This window comes from Gopherus evgoodei, chromosome 7 (genome assembly GCF_007399415.2).
Source record: "Gopherus evgoodei ecotype Sinaloan lineage chromosome 7, rGopEvg1_v1.p, whole genome shotgun sequence".
Taxonomy (NCBI): domain Eukaryota; kingdom Metazoa; phylum Chordata; order Testudines; family Testudinidae; genus Gopherus; species Gopherus evgoodei.
The window spans coordinates 3,216,936-3,243,924 of NC_044328.1; the positions used below are offsets into that span (position 1 = coordinate 3,216,936).

The 26,989-nt window shown below is 43.9% G+C and overlaps 1 protein-coding gene across 1 annotated transcript in view; it reads right to left on the minus strand.

Moving 5' to 3' along the window:
• BTRC (beta-transducin repeat containing E3 ubiquitin protein ligase) overlaps nucleotides 1-25,674 on the minus strand; it is a 180,882-nt gene extending 155,208 nt beyond the window's left edge. The window contains 2 exon segments of the mRNA XM_030570839.1: nucleotides 13,690-13,743; nucleotides 25,537-25,674. Coding sequence (XP_030426699.1) covers nucleotides 13,690-13,743; nucleotides 25,537-25,584 — 102 coding nt within the window. The 5' untranslated portion in view covers nucleotides 25,585-25,674.
• Nucleotides 25,675-26,989: the final 1,315 nt, after the last annotated feature.

Here is a 26,989-nt window from a genome sequence, read left to right on the forward strand (position 1 = left end):
GGAGGGGGGGGTCGGGGAACACCAGAGCACACCGCGGGGAAGGATACCTGCTTGGAGGGGGGGCCGGGGAACACCGGAGCACACCGCGTGGCTGCCTACGTGCTGGGAGGGGGGTGGGGGGGGAAAACAGAGCGCCATGGGCTGGGGAACCGCGAATCTGGCGCCCTGCACTCAATTACCCCTAAACTCTCAACAGGGTTTCCTACTGCCAGACATATCACTGCTGCGTGTTACCTGGGAAGAGAGGGAGGGTCTTCTACAGGAATGCGGATACCGCCCTGGCCCCTATGCAGCTTGCCTGTGTGCAGCCATGGTCCCCCCACCCCTCGCTGCACAGTGGATCGGACGAGTTAGCCTGACCGGGACAGGGACCACAGTGGCTCTCCCGATCAATTTGAGAAAGCAAATTGCAAACGCTCTTGCAGAAACATTTCAAGAGATTACCGAGGCAGATTACAGAGACGTGATAGATCAAATCAATGGGCTATTCCACGTTTAGGCATGCATGCAGGCAGCCATAACCAAAATCCTCCTCTCCCAAAACATAGAAATCTACTTACCCCGAGCACGATCCTCAGCTTCCTCCTCAACATCAGCTTCCAGCTGCTGCGACTGGCTAGCCTCCTCCGGGCTTGAGAAGAGCTCCTGGCTGCATGTGTCCTGGGACTCCGGGGTGTCTCCCTCCACGCCAGTAGCCTCTCTGTCTCCGTCCTCTACACCCTCCCCCACTTCTCCCTGCTCTGAACTCTCCATCGTGCTCCTAGGATTCGCAGTGGGGTCAAACCCAAGTATGGCATCCAGCTCCTTGTAAAAACGGCAGGTTGTGGGGGCAGCTCCTGAGCGGCGATTTCCCTCACGGGCTTTGCAGTACGCACTCCTCAGCTCTTTAATTTTTACCCTGCACTGCAAGGCGTCCCGTTCATGGCCCCTTCTCAGCAAGGACTGCGATATCTGCCCATACGTATCATAATTTCTCCTTCTGGAGCGCAGCTGTGTTTGCACAGCCTCCTCTCCCCAAACACTAATGAGGTCCTGCAGCTCTGCATTGGTCCATGCTGGGGCTCGTTTGGTGCGTGGAGGCATGGTCGCTGAGTGATTGATAGATTAATTGCACTCCACACCTGGCTGAGCAAACAGGAAGGGGATTTTTAAATTTCCTGGGGCATTTAAAGGAGGGGTCAGGTGAGCACAGGGCAGTGGAGTTTGCTTGATTACCAGAGAGGCTTCTTCAGGTATGCTGGGATACCTGCTTATGCCATGGAGGTCAACAAAAACGCTGGTGAGTGTCTACACCTGATGACCAGCGCTGGTGATCCAGCGCTGGATCCTCTACACCCGAGGCTCGACCGGGTGTACAGCCAGCGCTGCAAACAGGGAGTTGCAGCACTGGTAGTGCCGTGCAGGTGTGTACACATCCTAAGTTGCAGCGCTGTAACCCCCTCACCAGCGCTGCAACTCTGTAGTGTAGACAAGCCCTAAGTAACTTAGGTCTAGCATACATAGCTTTTGTAACAGTGTAACTCATTTGGTTAGGGGTGTATTACTGGTACAACTCCTACTGTGGATACTGTTATCAAGGTGCCTCGTACCAATATGGCTTATTCCTCTTCCTTATATGGGAATATGCTATGCCAGCAAGAGACACCTTTATACTGGTATAACTGCATCCACACTACGGGCTCTGCACCATTTTAACTAAACTGGTGCAACCAGTGTTCCTCAGGGCTTGTTTACACTCAAGTCCTGTTAACTTCAAAGTGCAAATTCTGTTGGAAGAGTATAGTTAGGTGAAAGCATTTCAGCTCTGATTTCTGGAAATGTAATATATTTGGGAGGAGGTGTTGGTTGCTAAAATAAAGGATGGGCTTTTTGTGTTTGAGTTGTCTCAGTAAAGATGAGAATGAGGCCCCAAAAGTAGCGTTTTCAGCATAAATGAGCAGTTTAAGTAGGGAGGCCTGGAAAACAGCAACTCTGACAGACCTATGAGCGATAACAGAACTACAGCTCCAAATGACTCAAGTGGGAGATGTGAGGTTGGCACTTCTGGAAAAAAGGCAACTTATTTAGTGGCTTAAGTATGGGCTGAGCCTTGTCTACAAGACACAGCTGCACCACTTTAACTAAAATCACCTTTTAAATTAATCACTCAAATCTTTCAGATTTACTGTTTTTCAATAATTTTGCAATTCTATCAGAAAAGCAATCAATTGGCTTAGCAAGATCTACTCTTTTTTCTATAAATATATACTACTTATTTCTCATGGTTTCATTATTCTCCACTTAATATTTGCTCCATTATTGTACATGTGACAGAAGTTAGTCTTACCGGGGTGGTACCTGCCAAAATAACTTTTCTTTCTTCCTTTGATAACTGGTGCTACTTTTTCTTTCCCTTGAATCTTACAGTACTTTAAAACACATAGCTACCAGTGGTAAGTCAGTTAATTTGCTAACTCCATTAACAGTTTTGTGACACAGCCATTATCTGCCCTGTATCAGTAGCTTATCTGTAGTGCCTTCCTTGCTTTGAAAGCTGCTTATCATTATCACTGAAGACTGATTTTAAAAAGGAGTTCACACTATCTCAGCCTTTTTTTGAGTCAAATTTAATCTCCACTTGTATTTATTAATAGGTCTACTTTCTCTCTAGCACTTCTTCCTGCCCCAACCCCCAGTTATATTAAAACCCTTGTTATTCCCCATAACCCAATGGACCAGAATAACTCATTTTGTTTTTTGCTGCCCTTGTCTTTTCCCTACAAGCATTAGCTGACTGTATTCTTCTTTAGTTACCTTGTCCCCTTTTCCAGGTTTAACCTAATAGATTTTATATTCCCTTGTGAAGTCTGGAATGGCTGACTTCTGAGAATGAGTCAAGATTTTAAAAATCCTGTGGAAGCCCCTTATTTACCCTCCAAAAAGCTGATTTTTAGAGGATATTAAACTACAGGCCCGAGTTCCTATTTTCTAAGCCTAACACAGCCCCTGAAGGCTTACAATATTTGAGTCACAGCTGGAGCTGTGGTTACTATACAGTTTAAATATCCACCACTTCACAGTGCAATTTGTTTTAAAAATCAAATCAGACACTGTGTCATAAACAAGTGCTAATTAAGTACCCAGCAGGTACAGCGATCCTTGTGCAAGAAGGGTTCTTAAATATCTGTATCTCCACTTCGATTAAAAAAAAAAAAAAAAAAAAAAAAAAAGGATAACTATACCACAGTGGGATCATTATAAAATGAAAACCTCTATGGTACATGAAAGGCAAATCTGATTGTTGCTACACCTGTATATCTTATCACATGAGAAGTACATTGAAAAAAAGAATGTGCTTGTATCAGCATGGAATCTATATGTGCTAATTATTTAACACAGTAGAATGAGATTTTACTGGGTCTGATTAAATAATATTTTAAAAAGCATTTAATAGAAAGAGGAGAGGGCAGCCTCTATAGCATCCCCACCCCATGCAATTCAAATCAAGAACGCTGGAAATTGAACCCACATCTCCTTCATGACACTACAGAGCAAATGCTGGGCTGCTTAACTTTTAATTCCTTTTCAGTTGTTATCTTAGGCCAGGTCCACACTACAGCGTTAAATCGATTTAAATAGTGTTAAATCGATTTAACGCTGTACCCGTCCACACTACAAGGCACTTAAAATCGATTTTAAGGGGTCTTAAAATCGATTTCTGTACTCCAGCTAAACGAAAGGAGTAACCCTAAAATCGATATTACTAAATCGATTTAGGGTTAGTGTGGACGGAAATCGAAGTTATTGGTCCCATTCTTTTACTGAGCTACCCAGAGTGCACTGCTCCGGAAATCGATGGTAGCCTGGGACCATGGACGCACACCACCGAAGTAATGTGCCCTAGTGTGGACGCGTAAAATCGACTTTATAAAATCTGTTTTATAAAATCGATTTTATTAATTTTGATTTTACTCTGTAGTGTGGACGTGGCCTTAAGAAATACTTCTGTGCAGTGATTTGTTGACCAATTCATCTGATGAACAGGAAAACTGACTTTCTGTACATTTCCTCAGAATTATAAGGTCCACATATCCCTTAATGAACGGACTCTCAGTCTGCATGGCAGAATTAGACCTGTCCATCACTGATAGGAATGGGCACGCCCAAGTGAACTGAAGAGCCCTCCAGTTGAGACCACTTCCATAGCACAGAATGATAACCCCCGTGGACTGGGATTTAATGAGTTTATATGTACTATAACAATAAGCTGAATTCCTACTGTAAAGCATAACATTACGACCTATCTGAATGACCCATACAGGACTTCTTATTCTAGTGGCTAAAGAAATACTCCAAACAAGAGAGAGTTGAATCTGTGGACCTTGTAACTCAGAGAAAGGATTATTTCACAGCAGGGCTTTGGACCTATGCTCCAGCTCCACTCCAGGCAAAAACCTGCAGCTCCACTGCTCCGGAGCTGCTCCGCGCTCCAGCCTCTGCTCCAAAGCCGTGTTTCACAGAATCATAGATATATAGGGCTGGAAGAACTTGAGAGGTCCTCTAGTCCAGCCCTCTGTGCTGAGGCAGGACCAAGCAAATCTAGACCACTCTTGGCACAACCTCCAATGGTGGAGATTCCACAACCTCTCTTGGAAGACAAATCTAGAGCTTAACTGCCCTGATAGTTAGAAAGATTTTCCTGATATCTAATTTAAATCTCCCTTGCTGCAGATTAAGCCAATTACTTCTTAGACTACCTTCAGCACTTTGTACCACTTGTCTCTGGATGGAGCTCTTATCAACAGGTCATTAAGGAATGGACAGAGGTAAATCTCTTCCAACATAAGAGCCGCTACCAAGGCACTAGTACCTTCATAAATACCTCAAGTACTGTGGTGTGGCCAGATGGTAATGAACTATATTGGAAGTGTTGGACTTCAACGGTGAAAAATGGATACATTTGCAGTGAGATAGACGAATGGAGATGTGGAGGTTTGCATCTTTTAAATCTATTGACAACAGACGGTCACTGTTATGGACTAACATTTCCATTTTGAATCTGGACTTTTTCAGGAACCTGTTGAGATGTTTCCGGTCAAGCACTGCCCTGCTGCTTCCTGATTTCTTCTTGACCCAGGCACAGAATGGAATACAAGGTTTGTCCCTTTTCTGGGCTGCAACTCATACTGTTGCTCTAATCTGCAGGAAATGAAGGATTGTGGGCTGTGTTTCCCCACTCTTCAGGGTTCCTGGAAATGGGAGGAGGGGAGTTAAGTATATCCAATGCAGAACCTCTCAGGACACATTCCAGAACCCACTTGCCAGAGATGATTTGAGGCTTAATTAGCCACAAACTGAAATAGACTATGCACTATGTGCTAGTCCATCCGTTTGCTTTGGTTGAGAATCGTGAGTTTTGATAGGAAGGACCAGGTGGTCTTGTGGATGCATCATACTTGGATTGGCCAACTCTGGTTCTAGACCACTTTCTCCAAAATAGCTGGGATTGTCTCATCTGCTAAAATTGATGGTAAGCCTCAAAAGGATTATTTGAATTCTAAATAGGACTTATATTCCCTGGGATAAAAAGGTAGCCTTCAAGTTTCTCCTGAGTGTGGTGCCCATCCTCCTGTCTGTGGGATCCTTAGAGCCTAATTCACAGTTTCCTTAAGTAGGTATGTCAGCGTGGCACCAATCTTAGAAACAGAAACAAAATCTGATTTAAACATTGTAACACTGACAGTTTTTAGCCACCTTGTTTAGTCTGCAGGTTTCTTGGGTGATCCCTATTCTTCCTCAATTACATCTATCAAGGCCACAAGGTTTGGTTCTGGATCCTGAGAGAATACTTTGTGTCACTGCTGTTCTGAGCTGGTTCCTACTCTTCATTTTTCACAGACTTTTCTTAAGGGGTAGAGCTAAACTGGAAACTGCCCTGGAGTCGAAGAAGTCTAACTGGAAAAGTTTTTCCTGCTTTTCCTCCTCCTGGGGTTCCTGTTCCGAATCTAAAAGTTATCCCTCCTCCTACAAAAACACTAAGGACTCCTGGGCCAGCAAGATCTGGATTTGTGCTTCATTCTCTTAGACCTGCCCCTCTCTGGAGAATCAGCATCAGAAGGCTGTGAAACAGATGCAGATAACGGATTCCTTTGCCTGCATCTGCCACAGAATATGCAGAGATCCCCATCCAAGATCTCTGCAAGTAGAGTGATTCTGAGAACACACATACCTGCCTTCCCCTTCTTCTTGCCCTTCTCCATGCTGCACTCGCAGGAGTGATGGTGATAGAGGGCGTACCTAGTGTCTCAGGAGTAAAGAGAAACCAGACCCTTAATTCGCAATGTGAGGGAAGACCAGAAACAGTTACAGAAAGCTAATTTATAGCCAATCTTTTTTTAAATAATGGTTTTGGGTTTTTTTTGCTCTTCAGCAGGCAGCCTGGTAGACCATGCTGAAGCTATCAGCAGAACAAAAAACTGGCAAGCTCTTGTGTAGCTGTCCACAGCCCCCTGTATCAGTGACTGACAGATTGAGAGTCTGTGGATCTTGTAGACAAAAGAATAAAGGAATTTGTAATACATATTTTAGAAGTACTTGTCATTGTTTCAGTATCCCCGTTTAGTGAATGAGACTGATGTGTCTCAGTGGGGAAGGGATGATATTTTAACGATGTAACACTGTACTTCCTAGAAGAATGACAAGTTTCATGAGGCAGATTAGGACTAAGAATATTCAGATCCCATTAAAAACAGACAGCTTCAAACCATTTTTAAAATTAATTTTAATGATAAAATGTGTTACCTTAACAGGTGGTTAGCAAATTTAAAATTAACCCAAACATGGTTAGAAGCAGACGACTGGATGTTAGGAGATCTGGATTCTCCACTCTTCTCCCATTATCAATTTACTTTGTGACCTTTAGCAAATTACTTCACCTTTCTGAGACCCAGTTTCCCCTTCTGCAAATCAGGGATAATATATACCCACTCCTGTAAAGTCTTTTGAGACCCTCACAGACGCACTATAAAGTACTGTTCTTTAAGATATAGAACATATCTTTAAAAACAGCAAAGAGTCCTGTGGCACCTTATAGGCTAACAGACGTACCGGAGCATGAGCTTTCATGGGTGAATACCCATTTCGTTGGATGCATGCATGTACAGAACATATCTTAACACAACTCTGAAAATGTCTGATTTTCAGTGATTTTTATGGGGTCCAGAATTTTCTCAGTCTTAATCTGCCTCAGGAGGCTATCAAGATAACAATTTCATGTTTGACTGTTTATTAATTGTATTTTAAACACTTAATATTTAGATGAAGCAGATAGAAACTCTACAGTTTTCCCTTTAACTCTTCCGTTTCCCTAGACACACAAATACTACATTCAGCAAGTCTGTATGAGCACCTAAAATTCTGTATAAATAAGTGACCTGGTTAAGCATTCTCTGAACAAAATATTGTAGAGAAAAAGGTCAGGTTGGGAAATACCAGTAGGATTACAGCCAGACTGGTTGGATGTAGCTATCCACACAGGCCTTGCAGGTAAAATTCCACCATCACACACAGACATAGATTATGGGAGCCATTACAAGTGAATAAGGGAATGAGAAAATTGCAAAAGCTGATTCCAGCTCCCTCTCCTTTCTCATTTAGGATTAAATTTTTAAGACTACCAAATCAAGCTGCTGAAAACTTTGTTGATCTTCCAAACGGATATTTTACTGCAAATACAGATGTGCTGTACACGCACATTTTTAATGAACAAATTAATTTGGTGAACACCACCACTTGTCAAATGAAAAGAAAGTAGAATTTCTCCACCACTCACATTACTGTAACCAAAGTTTCATCATTTCCAAGTTAACTATAAATGGGCTACACTGTAATTAGAAATCCATATTTTTCAATACAAAACACGATGACATAAACCAAACTGCTAACGTGGGAACTTCTTCTTGGAATAAGAGGTTGCTGTTGGGACCCATCTAACTGCCAATGGGTATTTGTAACCTGAAGTGTTTTCTAGTCACCTTTTCAAACTTGTTCATAATGTGGACCACATCTTAATAGAAATATCAGCTCATACATCTCTTGCCATTCACAATTACTGAAACATTCCTGTGACAACTGTTCACAAGGAAAAGGAATAAGAGGACAGTATGGTATTTTATTTTCTTTTAATGTGAAATAGCATCTGCAAATGAGGAGTAAGCACTATGCACCTAGCCAGCTCTTTGAGTCGCACTGCTAAGTCCGCCACAGACCACAGTTGTTTTATTCAGTGGGAACTACTGAACTAGGCAACCCAAGAATGGTGGTTTACATTATCTGCATGGTCTCACTGGGGTACGCACAGAGATACCAAATAACACTCATTTCTTTCATTCTTCCTAGAAACCTTCCTTACCCCCTTCATATCACATGCTAGTCTGACCCTATGCTGTGTCCTTGTCACACTCCATTTATCCCCACTCTTTTTTCATTTTATATATGAAAACCCTGGCCTAACCAAAGCTTTGTGGTTAGAATGCTTTGATTTACCTTACTAAAGAGAACTATAATTTAGCACCAAATACTCATGAGGAATTATAGCTCTGCTGACTAGCAAATCATTTGCTAAGGCAGATTAGTTTAGCTGCATAAAACAAATATCCACCTGCACATTCTAGCACTAATCAGGGCGTGAAATTAAACTTTTTATTCAGAGGGAAATAACTGCTGCAAGGCGACAATTTAGTATGGGAAGCAAATATTAAGGTCAGCTTATTCGCTCTGATGTTTATAGTATATATAATAAGGGGGAAGGCATGGAGCACCAAATTCTGCTTTTGAGTCTATGAAACGAAATACTTCAGTGATGCAACAACAAATTTTCCATTTGCTTTTATAATTGCATACATATAATGGAGCAAAGTGGCTAAAATGAAAAATTAAAAGAAGAGTAGGGGTGAGTTAGCGAAGTACCTAAAGCCTGTACCAACCATAGAAAAAACTGCAGCCAAAAGCAGGTGGTGTGAGTAGAAGAAAGGAAATCAAGGCTTATATATATATACACACACATACATACACACACACACACACACTCTGATTCCAGCAAACCCACAAACTGAAGGGAAAAAGTGATTACGATGTAGTTAACTTAAATCACTAAGTAGTCATCTAAAATGCAAAAAAACCCTCTGCAAACCTGTATTTAACAGCCAGCTGCTTTATATAATTATACTTAGCACAGAATCATACAAATGTTGGGCTGGAGCGGACCTGGAGAAATCATCTAATTCAGCCTCCTGTGCTGATGCAGGACCAAGTAACTCCAGACCATCCCTAACAGGTGTTTGTTTAGCCTGTTCTTAAAAAACATCCAATAAGGAGGATTCTACAACCTCTCCTGCAAGCCTATACCAGAACTTAACTACTCTTTATTGTTAGGCATAGCAGGAATCAACAGATGTCAGTGTTTATTTTAAGTATTTTTGAAGACTTTTATCAATTTAATTTTCATAGTTGCACAAAATTATGGATTTTAAGATTCTTTTCTATTTTTACATAAATTTTCACAGTTGCAGTAAATGATGTGGGGGGAGTCAGGCAATTATTTAATGACAGTAGATATTGAGATTCAAAAACTTAAAACCTGATAACCATTAAATTACAAAATTGTCAACATGTCGAAATATATGAAGTAAATATCCTTAAATCAAACTCTAATATCTTCTCACGCAACATTTTTCTTATTGTCTAGCTGTAAATTTCAATTATTGATTCAAGTATTCTCTCCTCTATTTGTGTGCGTACGGTGAAATTGACGTTTATTGACATTTACCAATAATCTAATCCTTCCAAGCCTACTTAATTAGAAAGTTTTTCCTAATATCTAACCTAAATCTCCCTTACTGCAGATTAAGCCCATTACTTCTTGGCCTATGTTCAGTGGAAACAGAGAACAACTGATCACAGTCCTCTTTATAACAGCCCTTACCAGATTTGAAGATAGTTATCAAGTCGTCCCCCGGCCGCCCCAAAGTCTTCTCTCTCCAAATTAAACATGCCCAGGTTTTTTTAACCTTTTGTCATAGGTCGGGTTTTCTTAACCTTTTATCATTTTTTGACTGTCTCCAATTTGTCCACACCTTTCCAAAAGTGGGGCGCCCAGAATTGGACGCATTACCCCAGGTCAGACCTCACCAGTGCTGAGTAGAGCAAGACAATTCTCTTCTGTGTCTTACATATGATACTCCTGCTAATACACCCCAGAATGATATTAGACTTTTTTGCAATGGCATCACACTGCTGACTCATATTTAAGGCTATGTTTTAGTTACAACTATTTTTAGTAAGAAACATGGACAGGTCACGGGCAGTAAACAAAAATTCACAGCCCGTGACACGTCCATGACTTGTACTATACAGCCCCGACTAAAACTTGGGCCAGGGAGGCTGGGGGTTCCACAGGTGCCGGGGGCCATGGCCCAGGACCCCTGCTGGTTCTGGGAGGAGGTAGGGGAGAGGTGGGCGATGGTACACAGTCCAGGAATCCTGCTGCTGCTGGAAGAGGGGAGGGTTGGCAGGGCTGGCAGGCTCCCTACCCGGCTCCTCTTGTCCCTGCAGCTCCTAGGGGGAGGAAGGCCATGGAGGGCTCCATGCTCTGCCCCCACCATAAGCTCCAGCTCCGCAGCCCCCATTGGCCAGGAACCACAGCCAATGGGAGCTGCAGGGGCATGCGCAAAGCCCCCTGGCTCCTCCACCTAGGAACTGCAGGAACACGCTGCCTGCTTCTGCAGAGCCTCACCACCACCGAGGTAAGCGCCACCCCACACCCCAACCCTGAGCATTATTATGCCCAGATCCTTTTCAGCAGTACTACTGCCTAGCCAGTGAGGGCTAGTCTACACTGGCAATGCTTTAACGTGGCAGCACTTGTGTAGTCAAGGCAGAGCGCTGGGATGGCAAACCATGGCCAGTAGGAGCCACGATCGGCCGACGTGGCAGATAAACTGGCCCGGCCCCCTGGTAAGCCGTGTGCCAGAGGTTGCTGACTCCTGTATTAGACATTTCTCTGCTAGACTGTAGAGCCCGTTATTAAATATTTGTTCCCAAAGGTATGTCTACAATGCAATAAGCACTCAGGCTCAGACGCAAGCCTAACCCCCCTTAAATCTACAGATGAATCGTGCTAACCCTAGGCCTGGACCTGCGACCCAGCAGGAGTAGAGAGTCCAAGCCAGAATAAAGCTGGGACACAAGGTCAAGTCCTATTGCTTTGCAGTGGTGGCGCAACCCCGCTTGACTTGTCCTGGGAGTCCACCAGAAGTAGCCAACTTCCTCAGTCATCTCTATCCCAGCAATCTCCAATTGATTCAACTGAAAACAGAAGCTATCCCCCTCCGATGGATATCTGCAGCTCAGTGAGTCAGCGTTAACCCTTCTATTGTTGTCTGATCACTGAGTTGCAAACACCCCATCAGAGACCCTTCTGTGTTTGCAATTGAGACCGAACAGAACAAGCCTTCTGCAAAGTGTGCTGCTTCATGGTCACAGGAGCACAGCTAGATTTTGGTAAATCTCTGGTGTGAGGCCAGTAAAACTGTGGATTTTAGTGAAGTGCCAGGAATGATCATGCATATCAGCAAATAACTAAAAAGCTGGCAACTCTGTAAATTCTCCGGACTGGTGACTAGTGCAGGGAGCAGGTTAAGTGGCTTACGAACGGGTACCGGCAGACCAGGGACTAGAACAGTATCTCAGACAGCTCGCCAACCTCATGTCCGTTTTATGAGGAGTTTGACCTGGTGCTGGGAACTGTGCCCAGCATGGAGCCAACCGTGGTGCATGACAACCTGGTCAGCCAAGATGGTGCCCTGCTGTTCCCTGAATCTAGGCTGGTAACTGATGGGAGTCAGCAGCAGGCTGCAAGTGAGGAGCATGAAGTGACTGTTTCTGAAACCAGTCACAGATCAGGCTGTGGGCCAGGATCAACAGGAACAGTTGTTTGACGCCTCTTCCCCACCCACATCCTCCAAGGACCACCCCACTGCCAAGCCTGCAGCAAACCCAGAGGAGACAGAAGCCATCCCTGAGCCCAGTAAGTTTGACTCCAATTTAAAAGTTAATTATTACAGTAATGGGAGGGATTTCTGCTCTAAGAACTAATTCAGAAGTTATGAAACGCCCTGGCTACCAGCATGTATCTGCTAATGGCAGATTGTATCAGAGCACTTTGGTGTCTCCCCTCCCCTACCCATGTGGAGCTCAAACTGGCAACCCGGAATTCCAAACAATAAAGGTGTGGTTCTCAAGCTTTTTTTTTTTTTTTTTTTTTAAATTATTTGTGGACCCCTTTGGAAATCTATTGTCTATGTACAGTGCACCCTCACTACAATATCCTTCATAACAACAAACCTTTGGATATAGTAGACCTGGTACCTGGATCCCATCTCCAGTCCCAGGACTGGAGGAGCTGTCAGTCCCCGCCGCAGGTGCAGCAGGTCTCTTTTGCTATGAAGAACCCCTGGCTCTAACGAGTAAATGGCTTGGATCCCGAAGGGTTCATTATAGCGAGGGCGTACTGCATGTAGCTGAATTCTGGTCGGTCCGTTTTCAATCTAAGGCTATGTCTACACTACAACTTATGTCAGCAAAATTTATGTCACTCGGGTGCACATATTACACACACACACGCGCGCCCCAAGTGACATACATTATGTCGGCCTCAGCACTAGTGTGCTCGTTGGGGGTGGATTATGTCAACGAGAGAGCTCTCTCCCCACCACCCCATCAGCACAGAGCAACTACACAAGAGATGCTACAGCTGCATTGTACAGCTGTGCCACTGTAATCTCTCTAGTGTAAACACAAGGCAAGTCTTCTGCAGACCCCTTAAGACATAGCCCATGGACTCAGACCACAGGATGAGAACCACTGCGATAAGAGATACATTTAACGAGCATTTTTACTTGAAAAGCTCGAATTTTTGCTAGGGCCATTTCTAGTTCTTACAATTAAAAACCTTACATTGACATGCCTTAATGTTTGCCACACTGTAACTGCTCAGTGATCTATGGAGCAACCTAGAAACAGTGAAGTGTGTGTGTAAGTAAAACTGTGTTCAATTTCCAAATCTAGTCCATTTCAATTAGAGGTTGTCCCTGCAGTTCGTGGGTAACAAAATCATTTCTTCCAAGTATGCTGGGGTGTTAATTTTTGTCCAGAAATGTGCCATCAATGGGGAGGAGGAAGGCTGTGGAGTTCTGTGCATTTGCATGCAGCCATAACAGGGTAAGCCACAGGTAAGCTAACACAGCATCCTATTAATTCCTTCATGGACTCTTAACACACGCCTGGTTGCTGATAGCTGCAAACTCTTTCTGAAACAGAAACTCCAGCTAGGTGGTCACATTGCAGGGAAAAGCATATTTTCCCGGGCCACCTCAGTAGCTGAGTAGCTCACTCCACTCATAGATGTGCTGTTCAGTCACATACGTTTGAATACTTCAGCTGTGTATAGTGTAGATTTCCCATCAACAGCTTAGAATAACATCTCCTTTCTCCAAGAGGGCACCACAAATAACAGTTATGACCTCCAAAACATTAAAGGCAGGAAATGATAGAAAAAGCCTTTTGTTGCAAGTGCACTTGTTGCCACCCCAGACAATCCAATTACTTATGAATTTTTTATAAAATCAAAAAAGTTTACAATTTTTAACTTACCATGGTCTCTGCACTTCTGGAACTGTGATTAACCAGGTTGTATCCAGAGAGATTCTGTGGACAGAAGCATCCCTTTCACAATATATTTTGGTTCAGTTTTGAAATATAACATTTTATGTCCTTGAGATTCCATGAGAATTAATTCTATGCTTCTCCATTGAGCTATTTTAGACAATAACCCTCAATTTCTTGTCCTATTTCAGGCCCCTCAATCTCCACTGGCTGCTGTACATCCAGAATTTGACGCCTGGCCCAATATACCTTTGTGGACCATTCCAGATGAAAGCGTTTCTGTGATGAAGTTATAGTCAAAGTTCTTGAAAGGGCTGACAAGCAGTCCAATACCAGCAGCAGAGAGATGAAAGACTGGAACAGCAGCATGCTGAGAGGCAGGTGGAAAGGCCGAGGCTTGCCACCCGAGGGCAGGACAGGGTTTCAGCTATGGAGTAGGCACTTGCAACACAGTTCCTAGAACAGAAATGGTGGCTAAGGGAGGAGGACAGAGCTCAGAGAGCACTGTTTGAGTGACTCATCATCATGGGTGGTGGAGCACCAGCTCCTGCTGCCTCTCCTACACCATGACCTGATCTCCCTGCAATGTGGCTTCAGTCAAAAAATACCTTGGACAACTCCATGTTAGGGCAGCCCATGCATTCAAACCCCATAGGCAGCTGGACAGAGCAACTAAACCCCCTGGAGCCTTCCTTCTTGAACCCCTCTCCTGTAGATACCTCCATCCCCAGCCTGACACCAAGTGCACAGAAAACAGGGAAAGAAGGGAATAGAGAACATGGAGCCAAGTAGCAGTAGGGGGGTTAAGTTATGTTTGCACTGTTTCCTACTCTTTTATATTTTTGTTTTGGAAATGTTTTGCTGGTACTTGTTTTGGGTGTTGTAATGTCAGCTGGCCTGCGTAGCAATAGGCGACTGTCATACAGTTTTAACACTTTACAAATAAAGCTTTTTATATCATCAGGAAAGTTTATTGCTATCAGTGCATCACCTCATACAATCATGATTTGAGATAAAGCTAAAAACATGATCAGGAGCAATTATACATGACTAAGCAACATTATTCCTCTATAAAAAGCAACAAAGAGTCCTGTGGCACCTTATAGACTAACAGACATATTGGAGCATGAGCTTTCGTGGGACTTCGTTGGACGCATGTGATGGAAATTTCCAGAGGCAGGTATAAATATGCAGGCCAGAATCAGTCTAGAGGTAATGAGGTTAGTTCCATCAGGGAGGATGAGGCCCTCTTCTAGCAGCTGAGGTGTGAACACCAAGGGAGGAGAAACTGCTTTTGTAGTTGGCTAGCCAAACACAGTCTTTGTTTAATTTAACTATTCCTCTATAAGGTTAGGTACAGCAATTCACATTTCAATACCTTCCTTCTATGAACCTACACTGTAATTCATGCCACCCACCAATCCAGTATTCAACGTGTCATGCATAAGTATACTGCATGGCAATCGAGCAAACTTCTCCCAAAATCAGTTAGTCCCTTTCCCCACACAAGCACATTCGTGCAGGTGCTAGTCCCCCTCTTCCACTGAGCTGTGCAAGGCCATAATGTAAGACCTCAAAGTATCCCCGACCTCTGTTACCTGGGTGCAGCCAACCCGAGCTGGGGTAAGTGCACTGTTTGGCTGAGCATAGCAATTCAGCAGCCCCTCGTTGTCACATGTCCATTCAGGGGGAAATGACTCACCTCTGGCTTCACAAAGATTGCAAGGAGCACAGCAAGCCATAGTAATGCAGCCAGTGCTGATGACACTGGCATCCAAATGGCTCTGTGGACACTTCTAACAGGATTTTAATCTGCCAAAAGCACATTCAACCACCATTCTTCACCTGCTGAGAGTGTAAACAAACCTTTTGCCAGGGCCTCTGAAATCAGGGTGTGGTTTCATAAACCAAGGCAAAAAGAGGTAGGTGGGGTCCCCCAGAATAACAGTGGGGACTATAGCTCCACTTATTATATCACTTAGTGGGACCAGTGTGTCAGCCTGTCCATAAATGTAGACTCCTGAAAGGTAAAATCTGACATTGTGAACTTTTCCAGTGCAACCCACGTTGACATTCATAACCCAGCCTCTGTGATCCACGAGGGCCTGCATAACAGTGGAGCAATGCCCTCTGCAGTCTATGCACTCATGTACTCCTTAAGGAGGCATACGAAGAACACGAGTCCCATCAATGGCCCCAGTGCAGTAAGGAAACCCCATTATCTCGAAGCCAGCAATTACCTCCAGAATATCTTGAATGCCTGTCACCTTGGAGTAAACCACATGCCTGATTGCCTCAGAAACCTCTGCTACCACTTTAACCAGTGAACTCTCCATCATTAAACTGGTAAACAACAAACCTGTAGCAGTCTAGGGTAGCCAGCTTCTAGGAGGTTATAGCAACCCGCTTCTGGACAGGCAAGAGCGCCTCACGTGTGTGTCTTTACACTGAAGAGTCAGGGCAAGCTGCTCACAAAGCTCCAGAAATGTAGCTTTCTTCACGCAAAAGTTCTGAACCCACTACTGGTCATCCTAGGTCTGCATGACAATGTGATCCCACCAGTCCCTGCTTGTAGTCCTGCACCAGATGCACTGGTTTACGTAGGGGGCATCAGCGGCTATGCAGATTGTACTGAGCAAAATCTGCCAGTGCAAGTCTGCCATGCCAGGGTACTGTTCCTCCTCCATGATGAAATCCCTCAGGTACCTTTGGTGGGTCAGAAAATGGATGGAAATGTCCACCACATCTCATGGAAGCTCTGCCTGTTTACCTGACACAGGAATGGAAGTGCAAGCAAGAGAAGTTATTCAAAAGGCTGGCTCCAGTATCTTGGAGTACACAGGCCAAAATGACTGCTCGGCAGGCTGTTCAAACTTCCTGTAACAAGCAGGGTGAGCAGTAAAGATTTCCCACAGTACATCATGGTCAAAGGGCTAGAGTGGCCACATTGCAGGAGGGTGCTAGGGACTCTGGGATATGTTTGCTTCAACTCAGATCAGCATGCTGCAGTGTGGACACCAGAGCCCCAGGTTGAAGACTGGGGGGAGGGATAGCTCAGTGGTTTGAGCATTGGCCTGCTAAACCCAGGGTTGTGAGCTCAATCCTTGAGGGGGCCACTTCGGGATCTGGGGCAAAAATCAGTATTTGGTCCTGCTAGTGAAGCCAGGGGGCTGGACTCAATGACCTTTCGAGGTCCCTTCCAGTTCTAGGAGATAGGCATATATATCTCCATTTATTAAAGCCCAAATTTGAAAAGTCTTAACATAGGGTTAAGAATCAGTGTAGATGCTCAAGTCCCACTAACCCTGGGCTTACACTGCAATGTAGACTTACTGTAAGTAGGTACTTATAAATTGTAATCAAGTCATCCCTCAGCCTTCTCTCTATTGAGCTAACTAGATTGAGCTCCTTGAGTCTATTACTATAAGGCATGTTTTCTTAATTTTTTCTAATCATTCTCTGAATCCTCACCAATTTATCAACATCTCTATTTAACTGTGGGCACTAGAACAGGACACAGCATTCCATCAGTGGTCTCACCAATGCCAAATACAGAGGTAAAATAACTTACTTGAGATTCCCGTTTATGCATCCCAGGATCTCATTAGCTCTTTTGGCTACAGTGTCACACTGGGAGCTCGTGTTCAGCTGATTATCTACCACGACCCCAAATCTTTCAGAGTCACTGTGTCTTGTCTCAGGATGAAGTTCCCCCATTTTGTAAGTATGTCCTATACATTCTTTGTTCCCAGAAGAACACATGTACATTTAGCCATACTAAACCACACAGTTTGCTTGTGCCCAGTTTAACAAGCAAACTAGATTGCTCTGAATCAGTGACCTATCTTCTTCACTATTTACCGCTCCCTCGATTTTTGGGTCATTTGCAAACTTTATCAGTGCTGATTTTATGTTTTCTTCCAGGTCATCGATAAAGATGTTAAATAGCACAGGGCAAAGAACTGAGACTCTTGCAAAGACATCTGCTTAATGATCATTCCCCATTTACAGTTATATTAAGACCTATCAGCGAGCCAGTTTTTAATCCATTTAATGTGCTCCACATTCATTGTATATTGCTCTAGTGTTTTAATCAAAATGCCATGTGGTACCAAGTTGTGCTCCTACATTAAAGCATTAACCATCTCAGCCTTCTTGATGTCATTTGTTATTAGCTCTCCTTCCCCACTTTCCTCATCTTTCTCTTGGTCCTAATATATTTTTAAAAAACTTCTTCTTACTGTCTTCTATGTACCTTGCTAGGCTAAAGCACAAAAGAAGTTACATCTTTCTGATTTTGTCCCCACATGCCTATGCTATTCTTTTTGTATTCCCCCTCTTATTAATCTCTCCATGTTTCCACTGTTTGTAGGATTCCTTTTTGTTTTTCAGGTTATTAAAGAGTCCCGATGGAGCCATATTGGCCTCTTACCCTTCTTCCTATCTTCCCTTCTCATCCGCATTGTTTGCAGTTGTGCCTTTAATACTGTCTCTTTGATAAACTGCTAGCTCTCCTGAACTTCTTTATTCCTTAGATACATGTCTCTTTATGTTTCCCTTGTCTTGGACGCTTGCTACTATCTATCAAAATGAAAACAATGCATGCATACTATTAGGGAAACTGTAAAAATCAATTTATCTAAAATAACTATTAAAATAATCATTAAGTTCTGGGATATGAAAGGTTCAGTCCTACCAACACTCAAGCTAGAAGTAGTCTATACAAACTGGACCACCACATAGACTAAGAATCTGAATGTCTGTTTCCACTGCAAATGCCTTTACTAAGCAGCCAGAGAAAAACAGTTAATCAGCTCAGGATTCACTTTTCTTTTAAGACACAAATCATGTTGGATCCTGCTTAGCTTATTGGCTGGCTTACAAGGAGGAGGTCAAAAGTCACTAGAAATCTAGTAATCATCAAATTTAAGGAAACATTGGATTTTTCTGGCAATGCAATGATAGCATGTTCCCATAGTTGCTGTAAGCCATAGGCTATGGTAAGAGAAAACAACATACTTGGTATTTACATAGCACCTTAACACCATCAACAACTACTATCCCTAGCTCTTATATAGCATTGTTCATCCACAGATCTCAAAGTATTTAACGTTCTGGAGGATCAATGCCAGTACAGTCAAGGGGGGATGAAACGTGTATTTATTAAACAGTACTGGAAGAGGTCACAAAGCAAAAGCTGTTGAAAAGGCTAATGGCCTGATATTCTTATGGCAGTAAAGGGTATTCAGCACCTCCAAAGATCAGGCCTTATATCTCTCCCTTCCAGGGAAGGGAAATGTTATATTCTGTCTTCCACATACGAATTATCAGTGAAGAATGCCAGTATCATCTTCCCATCCACGAACAATGGCAGGAACGCCAGTGGGGAGAAATTGCCTCATTCACATATAGTGAGAAACAGAAGGTAAAATTTAAATCTGTATTAAAATACTGCCTGCAGAGGCATTTTAAACAGGATCTTAAATTGGTCAGGTACAGCTCCATGCACTGCTAATTAAATACAATTGAAGTTGTCACTAGTCCATTCAGGAAAACAGATGTTGCTTCACAGAGCCTTGATATTTTTCTTAAATACCTTTCAGAATGAGGATCAAAAATATGAACTCTTTTAAAAAGGCCTTTATTGTATTTTTATAGCATATTACATACCTTGTAACAATCATTTTGTTAAGTGTGACTGTCAGTTTTATTTTCTGTCCCTTTTTTCCTGGCTATTTACAAGCTTTGTAAGAATCATTCCTTAATTAAGTCTAAACATAGTTTCATATAAGTGGATTCCTGGAATTAAAAACGTTCAGACTTAAGAAATGATTGTTACGGAGACTGTAACAGGCTGTAAAAAACAGAATGCCACTTTAAACAAAGATTTCTCATTTTAATTAAAAAGATAATCATCAGAACATTCATATACTTAAAAGAACCATTTGAAGCGACTTTGAAAAAAAGTCTACTATTCTATGCAGGCATACATAGTTTAGTTTATATGACATTTAATCAAAGTCTCAGCTGAGCCTATTACATTTATTCTTTAAGTACTGTATCTACATTTTTAAACAGTTTATTCAAATAGGGAAGTTACGTATTGAACGCCTCATTCTTAGTACTTTTGAAAATGGTTACAACAATAAAATTCCATATTCTTTAACAAAAAACAGAGCTTTATTTAAAACAAGAAGTTTTTTCAAAAACGAAAGGCGCATATGTGATTCTCCCCTAAGCTTATGCATTAGAAGGGCACTGTATCTCTTATAACTTAAACCCTATGATGAGTGGTGTTTTATCCAGAGTACTTAGGAAACACCACAAAATGGATGGTGGGAACACAAGTAGATTGCAGTGCTATAAAATCCCTCCTGCACTTGCTACAGAGCACTGGCCTATACAATTCATGTTGCCTTTATATCTTGCATTTATACAGCGGTTTTCATCCAAAATGGTCCAAGAGAATCCTTACAAGATTAGGTCGATGCATAAACTACAGAGAGAGAATCATTTAACTCACCATTAAAATATCTCTGAGGATGGGCTGCTTAACAGTACACAACAATTTAGGATTGTAAGTGAATATTATGTCTGCTTGAAACTGTAGGAGTAATTTGGGTAGGTAGGTAGAATGTCATTACCTAAAATTAATTAGATAATATGTATTACATATGATCAGATTTATCTAATAAATCGATACAGGCTGGATGCATCATAAATATATCACTGACAAGTAATCAAGCTAATATCAGCCATGAGGCACAAGGGCTTCATTTCCTCTGCTATCCTCATCTCCTCAAAAATAAAAAAAAGAAACTCCACGAAATGAGCCTACTTCGTTTTTCAAAATGTCAAATCTATAAACTAATTTCTGACCCATAGGAAAAAAAAAAGCTTCTGTTTTTACACAAGGCTTCATTTCATCCATTAAGTGACTGGATGGGGTTTCAACATAATATTTTCCATCACTGGCTAGGTGTGAAAACAACAATAACAAAATTAGTATGCATTTCTTCCTGACATCTAGTGGCTTAGCAATTGGTCCAATTTCATTACTGATGATTAGGAGCAACACATTTTAAAAATGAAAACCAATCTTACAGACAGGGACAGAGATACCACCACCTACAGACCTGTTTTCAAACAGTATTTACATGTGACTCTGCAGTCAAAACGAAAATACCCGAAGCCGCGTAGATAAGGGGTCTGGTCGTTATGAAGAGTTTCTCAATATTTGATATGGAAATGCACACCTTATGCTGTGTAAATCAATAATTAATTGCATGACCCACTTTGGCCCAATCTATGGCCCATTTAGTCAGAGTGATGGTATACCAAGCATATCAGCCACTTGGACATACAGGAGAGTAGATGATCCACCATTGATGGCACTAGAATGCATCTTTCCATATCTCTGTAGGTACTTATATGGCTGCCATCACCACAATATCTAAGCACCTCCCAAGCATTTAGAGATAGAGAAAACAACAGACCAGTTTTCCAACATGGCCTGATTGGCATGTACAATTGCCCCTTGTACCTCCTCCAAAAAAACTGCTCTATGCAGAGCCCCCATAATCAGAGATGTGAGAAGAGCAGAAGACCCCTAGAAGTCCAATTAGGGACCTTGCTTTGCCAATCTAATTAAAGTGGGAAGTGCTCAGAAACTATAGTGAAGGGTAGCAATATAACACCCCCCCCAAAAAAAAAACCCAAATATAAATAAGATAAGAACTTAAGAATGGCCATACTGGGTTAGACCAACAATCCATCTAGCGCAATATCCTATCTTCTGACAGTGGCAGGTGCCAGATGCTTCAGATGGAATGAACAGAACAGGGCAATTATCAAGTGATCCATTCAGTCCCAGCTTCTGACAGTTAGAGGTTTAGGACACACAGGGCACAGGATTGCATCCCTGATGGTCTTGGCTAATAGCCATTGATGGACTGATCATCCATGAACTTATCTAATTCTTTTTTGAACCCACTTATACTTTTGGCCTTCACAACATCCCCTGGGTACAGGCTGACTGTGTTGTGTGAAGGAGGACTTCCTTTTGTTTGTTTTAAACCTGCTGCCTATTAATTTCATTGGGTGACCCCTGGCTCTTGTGTTATGGAAGGGGTAAATAACACTTCCTTACTCTTTCTCCATACCAGTCATGATTTTATAGACTTCTGTCATATCCCCTCTTATTTGTCTCTTCCAAGCTGAAAAGTCCCAGTCTTTTAAATCTCTCATCATATCAAAGTTATTCTATACTCTTTTTTGTTGCCCTTCTCTGTACCTTTTCCAATTCTAATTAATCTTTTTTGTGATGGGGCGACCATAACTGCAGGAAGTATTCAAGTTGCGGGCACACCCTGGACGTATATAATGGCATTATGATATTTTCTGCCTTACCATCTATCCCTTTCCTAATGGTTCATAACGTTGTTAGCTTTTTTGACTACCGGTGCACACAGAACTATCCAGGATGACCCCAAGATCACTTTCTTGAGTGGCAACAGCTAATTTAGACCCCATCATTTTGTATGCATAGTTGGAATTATGTATTCCAATGCACATTACGTTGCATTTATCAGCACTGAATTTCATCTGCCATTTTGTTGCCCAGTCACCCAGTTTTGTGAGGTCCCTTCAGAACTCTTCACAGTCAGCTTTGGACTTAACTATCTTGAGTAATTTTTTATCATCTGAAAATTTTGCCACCTGTTTACCCCTTATTTTCAGATCATTTATGAATATGTTGAACTGCACTGGTCCCAGTATAGATCCCTGAGGGACACTGTTATTTACCTCTCCCCATCCTGAAAATGGACCATTTATTCCTACCTTTTGTTTCCTATCTTTTAACCAATTACTGATCCATGAGAGAAAGTTCCATCTTATCCCATGACAACTTATTTTGCCTAAAAGGTGACCCTGTGAAAGGCTTTTCGAATGTTCAAGTACACTATATCCACTAGATCACCCTTGTTCACATGTTTGTTGACCCCCTCGAGGAACGTTAATAGATTGGTGAGACATGATTTCCCTTTACAAAAGCTGTTTTGACTTTCCCCAAAATATCATGTTCATCTATGTGGCCATTAATTCTGTTCTTTTACTATAGTTTCAACCAATTTGCCTCCTTCTGAAGTTAGGTTTACAGTCCTACAATTGCCAGGATCACCTCTGGAGCCTTTTTAAAACTGGCATCACATTAGTGATCCTCCAGTCGACTGGTACAGAAGCTGATTTAAGTGACAGGTTACATACACTGTTAGCAATTCTGAAAATAAAAGTCTCTCTCTCTTCCCTTCCAATCTATAAAAGAAAATGCTTAGTTTATTGTTTTTCTTGTTTGTTTTTTTTCATTTGTGTGTCCTGAAGAACTCTTTTAAGGAAAACTAAAAATCAAAGCACTCTGTCATTTATTCCTCAATGCAGTGAAGTCCTTGGTCACTCAACACTCAGAGTTCAACAGTCTATGGCCTGTTCCTGTGAAAGTTCTCTCTCCCACACAGACACGCCTCTCCCAATTCATTGATGTTTCACTCTTCCAGCAGAACATAGCCAGGCTGTAGTCATGGAGGGTCAGGTATTCCATCAGATAGCTAGGGTCAATACCATGGAGGGCTCCAAATATCAGGTCAGAGACCTTGAACTGGACTCTTTATTCAATAGGGAACCAATGCAGAATCAGGAGCATCAACATCGTGCTCTGTACTACTAAGTAGACAGTTGGAATTTTTTCAAGGCACAAGACTTCATGACTCCTAGGTACAATGAGTTGTAATTATCAAACCTAGAGGTCACAAATAAGTAGATTACCATGGCCAGATCTATATCCAACAGGATATGGCACACTCCTCTAGTCAATCACAAATGGAGAGGGCTTTTTTTTTTTTTTTTTTTTTTGCTGCCAAGTATATTTTGACATCCAACATCTTTTTAATGAAAGCCAAGATTTGCATCTAGTTTTTCAATATTTCCACGTTGGGCATAAATTTTGAAAGCATAGCCGTATTTTAGGCTCTTTATGAGTAAAGATTTAATTCTGTGCCACTGAATCATTAATCCACAATAAATAAACTTTCAACAAATGTTGCCAGTCACTTGAAATGTATTCTTAGAAGCAGAACAGTTTAGAGCATCTAAAATTAGCATTCAATTAAGCTGTCACTGTTTGGTTCGAAAATAGCATCAAGAAACTGAAGCAAACAATCTAGAAATATCAACAATGATAAAAAAAGGAATATAACTTGTTTCATTTGGTATATTATCCCAAATCTAAAGAGAGCAGTCACATTTGAAAACGGATTTGGATACTGATGCCCACAGCTATTTTCTGTGCCACAGGCCAATTTATAAACCAAGACAATATAAAGGCTCTTTACATCCACTCTATTAACAAGGATATATAGCAGGAAAACATAATTGATTAAAATGTCAATATATACAACTCTGCACCCAGGATAAAAAGGGTCATAAGGTATATAAAAAAAAAAAAAAAAAAAACTATGGAGAGCAGATGTGCAGATAAACTAATACACCCCACACACTACATACAGAACAAAAACTTCACCTCTCCCAGGCACCACTGCTTGATGGATCACCTTTTACCACCAAATCAGGCCAGAAATCTTGTTTAGAATCTCTAGGACCATCAGAGAATTGTAAAAATACCTACCTACAGGTGCCCTCCTTCCACATCTGCAGGTGCCTCCCTGTCCCCCAGCACAATGTCTCTTGCCCACATACTCTTGCACCAAAATCCCAGCATTTAACACCACCTCCTATAGGTAAACCCTATTCCCATCACGAGCATCCCCCAACCCAGCCAAAAGATATCCCAAGCCCTACTACTTGTCTCACTACGAACTGCCAACACTGGCCAAAGATCTCACTGAAACTTTACAAAGGCTCTCGCCCTTCCTCCAAGATCCCTGTCTCTCATGCTCCAGAACTTGTCCTCTTCCTGACTCAGCACCCTGGCATATTTCCCCACCCAATTCTACCTTAAGTGCCCTCCCATGCTTCAACACTTGGGAGTCTCAGAGGATGAACACCAAATACCTCCTTCACCACCACCATCTGCTCCTACCCCCTCTGGTGCCCACCTCTCCCCTCCCCTCCCCCCACACTATCTTCCCCAGCCCTTTGCCTCCCACCACTCAGCAACCCCCAATCCCTCTGCATGCCCTGTTCCCCAGCCCTTTATCCCTCGCCCCCGGTAATCCCTCACCTAACCCCCAGATGCCTGGCTCCCTGAAACACTTACCCCTCCCTTCCAGGAGCCCCAGCCCCCCGGTAACCCAACAGATACTTCTCCTCCAGCCCTCCCATAGGTCAGCACTCCACCCCTTCCCTCCTCCAGGTGTCCTCCTCCCCCCCCACCTCCCCCAGCTCTCCCATAGGTCAGCACTCCACCCCCTCCCTCCTCTAGGTGTCCTCCTCCCCCCACACCTGCCCCCCTCCCCCAGCTCTCCCATAGGTCAGCACTCCACCCCCTCCCTCCTCCAGGGGTCCTCCTCCCCCCCCACCTGCCCCCCTCCCCCAGCTCTCCCATAGGTCAGCACTCCACCCCCTCCCTCCTCCAGGTGTCCTCCTCCCCCCCCACCTGCCCCATGCCCCCTCCCCCAGCTCTCCCATAGGTCAGCACTCCACCCCCTCCCTCCCCCAGGTTTCCTCCCCCCCCACCTGCCCCCCTCCCCCAGCTCTCCCATAGGTCAGAGCTCCCCCCCTTTGCCCCCGTGCCCCAGCTCAGCCCCCTCCAAGCTCAGCCCCCCCATCACTTGCCCCCCCGTCGGCCCCACACCCGCCCTCTCGCCCCCCGCCCCTCACCATGAACTTCAGGGCCTTCTCCTGCAGCACGGCCTCCGCCGGGTCCATAGTCCCGCCCCGCTGCTCCGCCGCCGGTCCGGGGCCTGGGCCGCCCCCTCCCTCAGTGCCAGGCAGGCCGCAGCCAGCGCCAGCAGGAACCGCCGCTTTCCCCGGCAAGGCGCACGCGCCGCCCGCAGACCCACGGGAAATGTAGTCCCCGGCCGCGGCCCAGGCAAGCGCCTGGGCGGCACAGCGGCACTACAGCTCCCGGCATGCCGCGCGGCGCCAGCCCATCCCGCTCCCGCAGCAGCTCTGCGCAAGCCAGGCCGGAGGGAAGGCAGCGGTGGCTGATGGGAGATGTAGTCTCTTTAGGTGAGCAAGTCTATGCAGTATCACTGCGAAGACTCCCATGCGTCTGCTGATCTTTCTCTTCTTGGCCCGGCTCCTGGAGCCATGTGATGAGGGCGGCCCTTGGCTCCTTCTAGTTTTTTAAGGAAGTGCCTAGCCCTGGTTGTTGCAGAAGGAGGTTGCAAGCGGGGTCCAGCGTAGCTTGGTGGCTTGTGCCAGCCCCATGTTTGTCTCTGGGTTTTGCCAGGTCTGGCTCATGACTTTTTGATGCTCCCAAGTTAGCAATTCCCCATTATCCTCACTGTCTTCACTGTGCTAAGGCCTAGGACCTTTGCAGGCCCAGCCCCGTTACACTAGGTGCTGTACAGCTATAGAACAAAGAACTGGTCTCTGCCCCAAGCAGCTTGCAATCTACAGCCAACAGGTGGCTACAGGCAGACCGATGGGGAGCAGAAGGAAACAACGAGACAATGCTGATCAGAGTGCTGGGAGGCTGTCTTGCAGCACAGCAGCTATTGCAGCAAAGGAGGGTTTTACCGGAGGGCAGTGAGTAGGGTTTGTAGAGGCTTATGACGTGCTCCTCCCGAGTCCTCGAGGTGGTATAGGAGACAACGTGAAGGTGCTCGTTTGAAAATGTTAACGAGGGGGGGACAAAGGTTTGAGGCATTGGCAGTGCAGAGACAGAAGTTGATCTCTCAGTAGCATGTGAGAGATGACAGGTGGGGTGGGGACAGACTAGGAATGGCCTTGCAAATGAAAACAAATAGCTGCCTCTGCCTGGGAGGATGTGTCTGCAAGTGACCCAGTGTGGCACTGGGATATGACATTGTGCCCAAGGCTTCCCTGCTCCATGGCTGAATGGGTGGAGTGCTTGGGAGAATCATTTCCTATAGGGTGGGGAGAGGCAGTTGCTTTTTCATAGCTCCTCACCAGCTCATGCTGCAGGGCCACAGTATCAGCACCATCCTCATTTCCCCCTGGCCAGGCAGGAAGCTGCAGCAGTAGCATGGGCCAGACCTGACCACAGAGTGAGTTAGGCCCTGGTCTCTGCCCCTTACCAGCCACCAGTGAGACATGCCCCAACATGCCCCCCCTCCCCAGGATAGGACCAGGCTGCATCCTCCCT